The 12798-nt window shown below is 52.2% G+C and overlaps 1 protein-coding gene across 2 annotated transcripts in view; it reads right to left on the bottom strand.

The window, feature by feature from the left end:
- ism1 (isthmin 1) overlaps nt 1-9924 on the bottom strand; it is a 97332-nt gene extending 87408 nt beyond the window's left edge. The window contains exon 1 of one of the 2 annotated variants that reach the window (XM_087991672.1): nt 9467-9924. In XM_087991672.1, the coding sequence (XP_087847798.1) occupies nt 9467-9583 (117 nt within the window). In that variant the 5' untranslated portion in view covers nt 9584-9924. Of the gene's footprint in view, nt 1-8495; nt 8575-9466 lie in introns of those variants that run through there. The other variant, XM_087991673.1, reaches the window with a different exon arrangement.
- Between the last annotated feature and the right edge of the window lie 2874 nt (nt 9925-12798).

The following is a 12798-nucleotide window of genomic DNA, read 5'->3' as shown; positions in this document are numbered from 1 at the left end:
TGCTTACATATAAACAAAAGGCTTCTCAAAATCCAGTCTGTTCGGAGCCCGGCCTGGTTTATTGCCCCTCTGAAAAAAAATCAAGGACAGAGTATCCTTGAGTCAAGGAACAACTTCTAGAAATACAAAGGGACTAGCTTTGTGTTAGGGGAAAGATTTAAAAGGGACCTAAGGGCAACGTTTTCACACAGAGGGTGGTGTGTGTATGGAATGAGCTGTGAGAGGAAGTGGTGGAGGCTGGTACAATTACAACATTTAAAAGGCACCTGGATGGGTATATGAATAGGAAGGGTTTAGAAGAATATGGGCCAACAGGACTAGAAAGGATATTTGGTTGGCATGGACAAATTAGTCTGTTTCTGTGCTGTACATCTCTAAGATTATATTTTGAAACACAGTTAATATTTCTAAAGTAGGAAGCATGACAAATAACTTGTTATAAGAAAGCACCAGTAACAACAATGTCTACATTGTATTTTGTTTCAAATTGGTGTGGCTGTATAGACAAACACTGGTCAGCACCACGGGAGACAAAGCCCCTGGTGTTCACAGTATCCTGAGACAGATGGTGGAACTCCATTTAATATTTAACCTGGAAAGTGACACTTCTGTTGCACTAAGGTATAATGCAGACTGTGTGTTTGAGTCCCAGGGACAGGACCTCAACTAACAGTCTTTTAACAGAAAGGCAAGAGTGCTCCTCAGTAAGCCCCAGCTGACATTTGCTCACCTTCACAATATTGCTGTGACTAAGCATCAGCTCCACATCAGAATCCATTCAGATTCCCATTCAGCAAATGTCAATATTTCAGCCAGGCAGGAGACCGGAGCTCTACTGAGCAGAATCAGCTTCATCCCCATTCAGCTCAAATAATGCCTCTGCTTCAAATATGCTTCATAAACAAATGACGTGTGAGCTTTGGGTCAAAATTGCAGAAAATCCTTGTGACAACTCAAAGCCAGCAAGGTTGGAGTTTTCAACTGATCCACGTTACAACGGAAATGGCATTTACTCAGCCCTCGAGGTGGTGATGGTGAGTCACCTTCTTGAACTGTGGTAGTCCACTGGGGAGAGGTAGACTCACACGATGCTGTACGAAAGAGAATTCCAGGATTTTGACTCAGCGACGGTGAAGGGATGTTTCACGTTGGGATAGTGAGCGGCTCAGGTAGAATGTGGAAACGTTGTTGTTATTCTCATCCTTCCACCTTGTCGAGGTCAGAGGTTTGGAAGGTGCTGTCGAGAAAATCTTGGTGATTTACTGTGGTGCATCCTGTAGATGGTACACACTGCTGCTACTGAGGGTTAGTGGCAGAGAGAGTGCATGCTGAGTGTGCTGCCAATCAACCAGGTTGCTTTGTCTTGAATGGTGTTGAGCTTTGTGTGAGACGTTGGAGCTGCACTCATCCAGGCAAGTGGGGAATATTTCTTCACATTCCCGACTTGTAGATGATGGACAGACTTTGGGGAGTTAGGAGGCAAGTCACATGCTGCAGAATTCCAAGCCTGAGACCTGCAGTATTTATATGGCTATCCAGTTCAGTTTCTGATCAATCCTAACTCCCTGGTCAATAATGGGGGTTTCCGTGAGGGCAATGCCATTGAATGCCATGGGGAGATGATTTGATTGTTGGAGATGGTCATTGATTGACACTTTGTGGCACAAATATTTGTTGCCACTTATGAGCCCAAACCTGGATATTGTCCAGATCATTTGAACAAGGACTGCGTCAGTATCTCAATGCGAACGGTGCTGAACATTCTGCAATCATCAGCAAACATCCCAATCTCTGACCTTCTAACAGAGGGAGGGTCACTGATGAAGCAGTTGAAGATGGTAGGACACTACTCTGAGGAAGGGTGCTTCTGATGCAGTGGCAGTGTCCCTATCTCTAAGCCAGGTTCAAGTCTCACCAGAGGTTTTACAAGAAAAATCTGGGCAGGCTGCTTAATAAAGAAAAGAATCAACACTGAGGAACTCCTGTGAAGATGTCCTGGAGCTGAGATGACTGACCTCCAACAACCACAACCATCTTCCTTTGTGTCTCCAACCAGTGGAGAGTTTACTTCCCGATTCCCATTCCCATTTTCCCCTGGTGGATTCTACTCAGGCATTTCCTGATCTCAAAGCTGTCTTGGACTCACACAAAGCTCAACACCATTCAAGACAAAGCAACCTGGTTGATTGGCAGCACACTCAGCATGCACTCTCTGGCATGTGACCTTCTGGGAAGTGACTGCCTTCCTGACTGCGTCAGTGTCTAATTAAGGACAGTGGGTGGGTTCCTAAGTGAGGGGGACTCAGAGGGCCCAGAGCTGGGAGAGCAGGGCACCAGTCAGGCAGGAAGGAGCTCAAAATGGAAGCACCTTTGGAAACATGACTAAAATTCCAAAAGTAATGAGGGAAAGCTGGTAATGTAATTGGGGTAGGGGGTAAAAACTCATCTGAAATTCTTGACGCTAAGGTTCTAAGTTTGCTCGCTGAGCTGAAAGGTTTGTTTTCAGACGTTTCGTCACCACGCTAGGTACCATCACCAGCGAGTGTCCGGTGAAGCACTGGTGTTCTATTTGTGTGTCTTGGTCTTGGATGGTCAACTCCTGAAGCTGCAACTGGCCATGTCAGGCTCCTCACTGGAGCACAGAGCCTTCGGTTCTGATTGGCCCCTGTCTTGTTGCCAGACGATGGCCCAACATGGAGCTGTCGGGCTCAGTCAGAGTTCAACCTGACTCTGGGATGACTGAAACAGATCCCTCCCCACCTTCATTGCTCCTTATTGGCCAGGGCTGGTGTCTAATTGAGGTCGGCATCGACTCTCATCCAAAGGATTTCTCGGAGATGGGAACAAATCAGAGTCCCAACCTCAGCCTCACTCCAACTGATCTAGGTCCAGGTCCCCATGGGCCTGGGAAATGTCCATTGCTGAGAACCCAAACTCCTCAGTGAATATCCCTCCAAGGTCTTTGTACCCCTCCCTGAATCTGGGAATCTCCTTCAGACGTTACAACCCCCTATGATAACTACACAAATAATTCTGGCTTCCTGTGCTAATTGCTTCACCATTAATGCCCTTGGTTTCAGTTACCTAGACCCAACCTTTGCAATACACTCCTATTTCACTCCCTGCCCGTCTCTCCCCCTCTAACATACTGTTTAAAAATTACTTCTTTGAACCAAGCCCTATGTGGCCCAGTGTCATATTTTATAATTCTCCTGTGCACTACTTTGGGACAATCCATTAACTTCAGGGTGCCATGTAAATATATGTTGTTGTTGTTGAAACTGCTCTGAAGTTGCAACCCCCCACCCAAAAAAATCAGCCTTTGCAAAAAAAAATTAAATTCTCTGCTTTATACTTGCAAGGTGAGCAGGTCTGTTCACCACGTAGTTAGAGTGGTAAGGGTGTGGAATGCCCTACCTGCTAATGTAGTCAACTCAGCCACATTAGGGAGATTTAAACATTCCTTAGATAAGCACATGGATGATTTTGGGATAGTGTAGGGGGATGAGCTGAGAGTAGTTCACAGGTCAGCGCAACATCGAGGGCCGAAGGGCCTGTTCTGCGCTGTATTGTTCTATGTTCCAAGTCTTTATGACAGAACCTTTGTCCATTATTTTGTGTTTACTTGTTGAATCAGGGCATTACTGGCTGGGTCCAGTATTTATTACCCACCCGTAGTTGCCCCTTGGGAAGGTGGGGGTGAGCTGCCTCCTTGAATCGCTGCAGTCCGTGTGCTGTAAGCCGACCCATAACGCCCTTGGGGGGGGGGGATTTCCAGGATCTTGACTCAGTGACACTGAAGGAACGGCGATATATTTCTAAGTCAGGATGGTGAGTGGCTTGGAGGGGAATGTTCAGGAGGTGGTGTTCCCATGTGTCTGCTGCCCTTGTCCTCCAAGATGGAAGTGGTCGTGGGTTTGGAAGGTGCTGTCTGAGGGTCTTTGGTGCATTTCTACAGTGCATCTTGTAGATAGTACACACTGCTGCTAATGAGCATTGGTGGTGGATGGAGAGTGGATGCTTGTGGATGTGGGGCCAATCAAGCGGGGGCTGCTTTGTCCTGGATGGTGTCGAGCCTCGTGAGTGTTGTTGGAGTTGCCCCCGTTCAGACAAATGGGGAGTATTCCATCACACTCCTGACTTGTGCCTTGTAGATGGTGCAGAGGCTTCAAATATTCAGTCGCATGGGCTTTGCTCCTAATGTGATGGTAAATCATAGCACAGCTGAGGACTGCACAATAACAGGAGTGTGTCATATTGCTCTCTATCTCTCATGAAATTTTGGACTTTTATAGCTTTCATACTCAGCAATAAAACACCAGAAATACAATGTTACAAGCAGGTGGAAGATTAGAAAGCACATTTCATTGCTGCATACAACACCAGCACTCTCCCTTAGGTTTCAAATCTCATAAATTCTAATGACATTATAAGTGATTAACTTAACAGCCAAACAATTTCCGAACAGTAACTGAAAGCTGGTGATTCTGATGTAAATGTGTTGCCTGCTATGAGTGTAGTCACTTTTTACAAAATATGGATAGACTTTGCATGAAATGATGTGCTTTTGATTTCCTTCCCAGCAGTTACTCAGTGGTTAACGCACTACGACTCATGCTATAACATGCAAAGAATTTGGCAGGAGGTCCCAAGGACAGGGAAAACATCGGATGAACTTATTCGTGCTACACCAAAGGTTCTGTTACATTTTTACAGATATTTACGCTCTGAAGTTTTTCTTATTTTTACCCTTCCAATCCTGTACTGAGGTATGAGTCCACAGGTAATAACTGCACCTCAGCAAAGTGAGCATCGTTCATCTGTGAACCCGTCAGTCCGACTTTTGAACATGTAGGGAAGCACGCTTCTAAACTGTCACCAATGTTCACACACTTACTCTCAGCAAACTGCAGTCACTAAGTGTGAGCCTTTTAAATGTATCACCCATGATAAATACAACGTTGAGACTAATTTAGCTATTCCACTCCTGAACGGTTAACTCTGCACTCGATCAGGACTTAAAGTTGGGAGGTCCCTGGTCTAAACGGCACATCACGTTTCTGATAACTCAGTAGATCAATACAGAGTCTGTGTTCTAACCACTGCTGCTGCCTATCTAAGGTTTAGAGCGAGAAGTTTTGTTTATTATTTCAAGGGATGTGGGTGTCACTGGCTCGTCCTGTAGTTATTGTCCATTTTTAACAGCCTGGAGCTGCCTCCTTGAACCACTGCAGACCTTGTGGTGTAGGTAAATCCACAGTGTTGCTAGGGCGGGAATTCCGGGCCTTTGACCCAGCGACAGCCTCTCATTATAGTCTTTCATTAGTGCATTAACCAACAGCTTGTATTTATACAGGATCTCTAAACGCAACAAAATGTCCCAAGGTTTTTCACAGCATAATGCGGCAGATAGAGGGGAATAGTGGAACAGGCAAGACCATAAGACATAGATAACAGGAGTAGGCCATTCAGCCCATCTGAGTCTGCTCCGCCATTCAATCCTCAACTCCACTGTCCTGCCTTAAATGTAGGAGTGAATTGGTCAGAAACTTAGTCTGAGAGGTAGACTTTAAGGAGCATCTTCAAAGGAAGGGAGGTGGAGAGTTGGAGAAGATTAGAGAGGAAAGTTTGGGTTTCAGGATCCAGGCATCTGAAGGGAATTCATTCAAGATACGCAAAAGCTCAGAATCAGAGGACGACAGAGATCTCAGCAGATCACAGATGTAAACGGAGATGATAGAGAGAGGGATAATCAAAACGATGGAGGGGTTTAAAGATGAGGGTGAAAATTCTGAAATCGATTTGCTGCCCTGCCAGGAGACAATGCTGGTGAGGGGGGGGGGGGGGAGAGGGGCATGAACAGGACTTGGTGCAAGTACAGGCTGGAGAAGCAGTAAGTTAAAATACTGGCCAGGAGCTCACAGCAATTGTCAGAGGCTTGAATAAGGATTTCTGCATGAATGGGGACTACCAACCTAAAAGGAAGATGTCAAATTCAGCTGTACAGAAGGGCCAGTGGGGAGGTGTATGGACATTGTAGTAATGTGTGGTATACAGTTGTGAAGTCATTGGGGGTCTATAGCACAGACAAAGGCCTGTCAGCCCATCATGCCTGCACTATCAAAAACAACCACCTCACTATTCTAATCCCATTTTCCATCGCCATGGCCTTGTCGACCTTGACATCTATCCTATCCTGGAAATCAATCGCACTGCCACCAGGGAGAGTTTTTCCACCTGCTGGGTGTGTGGATCTGGGAGGGGTTCACTTTGTTGGCCAACTTGAGGTCACACAAGCTCTCCCAGAATGGGCAGATCCTGTTCACCTGCTCCCAGACTGGGTCGAGGCTGTTCACCTGCTCCCAGACTGGGTCGAGGCTGTTCACCTGCTCCCAGACTGGGTCGAGGCTGTTCACCTGCTGGGAGAGAGCCAATCTTCCTTTTGATCTTCCTGCCATTCACCGTAACAATGAAGTGAACCTCAAACCTGAGTCGAAGAACTTAGTCAAAACAGTCTTTCAGTTACTGCACAGACCATCCATTGCAAACACTTTGAGAAGCAACTGCTCCTTCCTAAACCAGGTAGCTGCTGTTCTGAAGCATCATGCTTTACAACAACCCCTGGCACAGATGTCTGCTGCCTTCCCAGCCTTTTCCTACAGCAACGGTAACTTTGATTGTCCAAAAGTGATCAGACTGGCTAATTGTCCCAGGCACCACATTGTTCTACCCCAAATCAGCCATCGTTCAAATGGATTAGTGACTAGTTAGCAATGACCTCTTACAAAACATCGACTTCACTGTGTCTGACACCTGCACACACACGACATGGGTGCAGGAGGAAAAATAAGCACTATTGCTCTCAAGTGGTAGTGTGGGGGGAAAATAACTTTAAAAAAAAATAAACAGAGGTGTCAGACATCCTAATACACTGAGAGCTGCCTCTGAGGAGGCTGGATCAGTGAAAGTGAAAGACTCTCCACTTTTCTGCGTTGAGGGGAAGAGGAGAGGAGAGGAACTTCTGAACAGCCTGGAACCACCCAATCAGTCTATCTTATTTACTGATGTTGGTGTCTTCCTACTGAGGAGGAGCTTATTTTGAACTTTTGGTTTTCTTTTCAAAAAAAGACATAAAACATCAACTTAACCTGTCTGCACATAGAGTTGTCCAACTCGTCCATGCCGACCAGATATCCTAACCCAATCTAGTTCCATTTTCCAGCACTTGGACCATATCCCTTTCTATTTTATATCCATCCAGATACCTTTTAAATGTTGTAATTATACCAGCCTCCACCACTTCCTCTGGCAGCTCATTCCAGACACGCATCACCCTCTGCATGAAAAAGTTGCCCCTTAGGAATCTTTTCAATCTTTCCCCTCTCACCCTAAACCTACGTTCTCGAGTTCTGGACAGCCCTACCCTGGAAAAAGACTACTTACTGAGACCTCAGAGACTGATGCTGATAAACGGAAGTATGAGGTTGCCACTTGTAACACAGTGCCAGCCTTCCAAACATGTGTGCCCAGCAGAATTCAGAACCTTACCAGTCTCTGAAACCCAGACCGTGTCCTGGATTGGCCCCGGGCTCACTATCTAGATTAGAGTAGTGCTGGAAAAGCACAGCAGGTCAGGCAGCATCCGAGGAGCAGGAAAATCCTGATGAAGGGCTTTTACCTGTAATGTTGATTTTCCAGTCCCTTGGATGCTGCCTGACCTGCTGTGCTTTTCCAGCACCACTCTGATCTCCAGCATCTGCAGTCCTCACTTTCACCCAGGCTCACTATGTCTAGCCAGCAAGTAAAGTTCCTGCTACAGTTCAGTGCTGACGAACTCTGCATTTGGAATGACCCATTCAGAACAAGTCAGCATCCATTCGTCACTCACTATCCTCCTGGGAGAAGCTCTGGGAATTCTGGACTTTGACAATTGTCTTGTGAAAATGGGAGGTATGAGACTAGTGTGTCTCTAGAAAGCATCTACTCAGAAGAGCATTTCAAATCCAGCACACTGAATTACAGGCACAGAAACCCTGAACAGAACTCATTGCAAAACAAACATATTGCCCTATAATGCTGATCATTAAACATTGTCAGAAAAGTCAGTTAAATCACTCTTGCTCTCCTATTTACACGAGCTGGTCACACGAGAGCCACTTTCCAATCTCATTTCTTCTGAACTCATTCGATTTAAGGAACAGTGGGATTAATTGCAACAAATGGAAATAAACAATTGTGATAATGTATTTTAAAACACCAACAGATTTAATCAGTACATTTCTTTCAACGAGTCTTCATATTCCTTCGCTATCCCGATTATTTTGTCTGTTTCTGACTGTCACATTCTCACTGTGTCCATGCATAGCTCTTTCCCTCTCACACAATGTCTCTATCTCTCTCTCATTCTCTCAATTTCTCGATCTTCCAGTCTCTCACTGTTTGTTTCACTCAATCACTTCCTCTCTGATGGCTATCAGATCGTAGGTCTTACTCACGGTCCCACAGTCTATCTTTCTCTCTAGATGTACTTCTTGGTCCATCTTTCACCGTCTCTTTTACTACCTCTCTCCTTCTATCACTCTCTTGTTACCTCTCTGTCTCTCACACTCTCTCTCACACATTGTCTGTCTGCATCTCTTTCACTTCCCATCTTTGTCATTCGGACTTCACGGTCTTTCCATTGTTTATCTGTCTCTCCGTCTCACACTCCCCCCCCCCCCTACTTCTCCCCCTCTCACTCCTCCTCTCCCCCTCTACCCTCCCTCTGCCCTTGCCCATTCTCCTGCTCCCTCTCTCCCCCTCCCTCTACCACTCTCCCCCACTCCTCTCTCTCCCCCACCCCCTCTATGCCCCACTACCTCCTTCGCTCCCTCCCCATCTCTCACTCCCCCTCCCCTCTACACCTCGCTCTCCCTCTTGCCATCTACCCCTCCTTCCCCCTTTCCCCTTGACTCCTCCATCCCATCCCCCACTACCCACCCCTCCCTCCCGCTCTCCCACATTACCCCTCTACTGCAGCCTCCCCCTCACCCCCTCGAGCCCTCCCTCCCCCTCTCCGCCTACCCCCTTTCTCCCTCCCCCTCTCCGCCTACCCCTTTTCTCCCTCCCCCTCTCCCCAACCCTATCCTTGCCTCATTCCCCTCCCCCATTCCTCTCCCCTTTCCCCCTCCTCCATACTCCCTCTCCTCCTCCCCCTCCCCCTGCTCCCTTCTACCTTTTCCCTCCCCCCCCCAACCCCCTCTCTCCCCCTCCTCTTCCCTCTTCTTCTCCCTCTCCCCCTCTCCTGCTCTCCCCCACTCCTCCCCCCTTCTCCCTCTCCTGCACTCACCCTCTTCCTCCCCCACACTTCTCTCGTTCCTCCTCTCCCCTCACTCCCCCTTACTGTCCTCCCCCTCCCCCAGAGCCTTGTTCTCTCTCTCTCTCTCTGTCTCCCCCCCCCCCCGGGGAGGCTGGCTGGGTGACCTACCTGGGTGCTGCTGTTGTCTGCCTCCTGAGCCAGGGGGATGCTCCTGATCACGGTGATGTGGATGGTGAGGATGAGGAGCCCGAGCAGCAGCAGCAGTTCCGCAGCGAGCCGAGCCATGGTGCGGAGCCGCCGCCCAGCGCCGGGGAAGCGGCCGCCAGTGTCCGCCGCCCCGGGGCAGCTGCTCTCGGGCTGAGCCGGGCTCGGGGGCTCGGCAACCACTCCCGGCTCCACTTCGCAAACTTTCCACACAACAACAGGGAAAAGGATAATAATAACTACAACAACCCGGGGCAAAGCTGCACAGGGAGAGACACAGGGAGAGGCTGCAGACACACACTCAGCTCAATAATCCGCCTGGGCACTATCCAAATGCAGCGGGCGGCTCAGGGTCATGGTCCCGCTGCTTGGACAGGGCTCCCCCTGTCCCTGTGTCTCTGTCTCTGTCCCTGTCCCTGTCCCTCTGTGTGTCAGAGCAGCTCCCAGCTCCTGCTGCTGCTGCAGCTCCCTCACTGCCCTCACCCCTCCCTCAGTGCCCCCTCCCCTCCCTCTGGTCACAGACACATTTGTCTGGACTCCCGCCTCCTCCTGCCCCTCTCCTCCCCCCCATGTGCACATCCCGCTCACTCACTCTCCCAATCCGTCCCTCAATCCCCCTCGCAATCTCCCTCTCCATCCTCCTCCCCCTCCCTCCATCCTCCTCTCCCTCCCTCCCACTCCCCCCTCACCTTCTCCCACTCCCCCCTCACCTTCTCCCACTCCACTATCCCCCTCCATTCTCTCCCTCTCACACTCTCCCCTCATGTTCTCCCCCACACTCTTCCCATCACACTCTTCCCCTCACACTCTTCCCCTCACTCACTCCTCCACTCTCCCCCTCCACTCCCCCTCTCCACTCCCCCTCACACACTCCCCCTCCACTCCCCCTCACACACTCCCCCTCACACACTCCCCCTCCACTCCCCCTCACACACTCCCCCTCACACACTCCCCCTCCACTCCCCCTCACACACTCCACCTCCACTCCCCCTCACACACTCCCCCTCCACTCCCCCTCACACACTCCCCCTCCACTCCCCCTCACACACTCCCCCTCACACACTCCCCCTCCACTCCCCCTCACACACTCCCCCTCCACTCCCCCTCACACACTCCCCCTCCACTCCCCCTCACACACTCCCCCTCACACACTCCCCCTCACACACTCCCCCTCCACTCCCCCTCACACACTCCCCCTCCACTCCCCCTCACACACTCCCCCTCCACTCCCCCTCTCCACTCCCCCTCACACACTCCCCCTCACACACTCCCCCTCCACTCCCCCTCACACACTCCCCCTCACACACTCCCCCTCCACTCCCCCTCACACACTCCCCCTCCACTCCCCCTCACACACTCCCCCTCACACACTCCCCCTCCACTCCCCCTCACACACTCCCCCTCCACTCCCCCTCACACACTCCCCCTCCACTCCCCCTCACACACTCCCCCTCCACTCCCCCTCACACACTCCCCCTCCACTCCCTCTCACACACTCCCCCTCCACTCCCCCTCACACACTCCCCCTCCACTCCCCCTCCACTCCCCCTCACACACCCCCTCCACTCCCCCTCACACACTCCCCCTCCATTCCCCCTCACACATTCCCCCTCCATTCCCCCTCACACACTCCCCCTCCACTCCCCCTCACACACTCCCCCTCCACTCCCCCTCACACACTCCCCCTCCACTCCCCTCACACACTCCCCCTCCACTCCCCCTCACACACTCCCCCTCCACTCCCCCTCACACACTCCCCCTCCACTACCCCTCACACACTCCCCCTCCACTCCCCCTCACACACTCCCCCTCCACTCCCCCTCACACACTCCCCCTCCACTCCCCCTCACACACTCCCCCTCCACTCCCCCTCACACACTCCCCCTCCACTCCCCCTCACACTCTCCCCCTCCACTCCCCCTCACACTCCCCCCCTCCACTCCCCCTCACACTCCCCCTCACACTCTCCCCCTCCACTCCCCCTCACACTCTCCCCCTCCACTCCCCCTCACACACTCCCCCTCCACTCCCCCTCACACACTCCCCCCACACACTCCCCCTCACACACTCCCCCTCACACACTCCCCCTCCACTCCCCCTCACACACTCCCCCTCCACTCCCCCTCACACACTCCCCCTCCACTCCCCCTCACACACTCCCCCTCCACTCCCCCTCACACACTCCCCCTCCACTCCCCCTCACACACTCCCCCTCCACTCCCCCTCACACACTCCCCCTCCACTCCCCCTCACACACTCCCCCTCCACTCCCCCTCCACTCCCCCTCCACTCCCCCTCCACTCCCCCTCACACACCCCCTCCACTCCCCCTCACACACTCCCCCTCCATTCCCCCTCACACATTCCCCCTCCATTCCCCCTCACACACTCCCCCTCCACTCCCCCTCACACACTCCCCCTCCACTCCCCCTCACACACTCCCCCTCCACTCCCCTCACACACTCCCCCTCCACTCCCCCTCACACACTCCCCCTCCACTCCCCCTCACACACTCCCCCTCCACTACCCCTCACACACTCCCCCTCCACTCCCCCTCACACACTCCCCCTCCACTCCCCCTCACACACTCCCCCTCCACTCCCCCTCACACACTCCCCCTCCACTCCCCCTCACACTCTCCCCCTCCACTCCCCCTCACACTCCCCCCCTCCACTCCCCCTCACACTCCCCCTCACACTCTCCCCCTCCACTCCCCCTCACACTCTCCCCCTCCACTCCCCCTCCACTCCCCCTCACACTCTCCCCCTCCACTTCCCCTCACACTCTCCTCCTCCACTCCCCCTCACACTCTCCCCCTCCACTCCCCCTCCGCTCCCCCTCACACTCCCCCTCCACTCCCCCTCACACTCTCCCCCTCCACTCCCCCTCACACTCTCCCCCTCCACTCCCCCTCACACTCTCCCCCTCCACTCCCCCTCACACTCTCCCCCTCCACTCCCCCTCACACTCTCCCCTCCACTACCCCTCACACTCTCCCCCTCACACTCTCCCCCTCCACTCCCCCTCACACTCTCCCCCTCCACTCCCCCTCCACTCCCCCTCACACTCCCCCTCCACTTCCCCTCACACTATCCCCCTTTACACCCCCTCACACTCTCCCCCTCTACACCCCCTCCACTCCCCCTCACACTCTCCCCCTCCACTCCCCCTCACACTCTCCCTCCCCCTCACACTCTCCCCCTCCACTCCCCCTCACACTCTCCCCCTCCACTCCCCCTCACACTCTCCCCCTCCACTCCCCCTCACACTCTCCCCCTCCACTCCCCCTCACACTCT

Source organism: Chiloscyllium plagiosum, unplaced genomic scaffold (assembly GCF_037043375.1).
Source record: "Chiloscyllium plagiosum isolate Xiang-an unplaced genomic scaffold, Cpla_swu_hap1 HiC_scaffold_10, whole genome shotgun sequence".
Taxonomy (NCBI): domain Eukaryota; kingdom Metazoa; phylum Chordata; class Chondrichthyes; order Orectolobiformes; family Hemiscylliidae; genus Chiloscyllium; species Chiloscyllium plagiosum.
The sequence above is the reverse complement of the archived record's forward strand: the minus strand, read 5'-3'. Positions and strand labels throughout refer to the sequence as shown.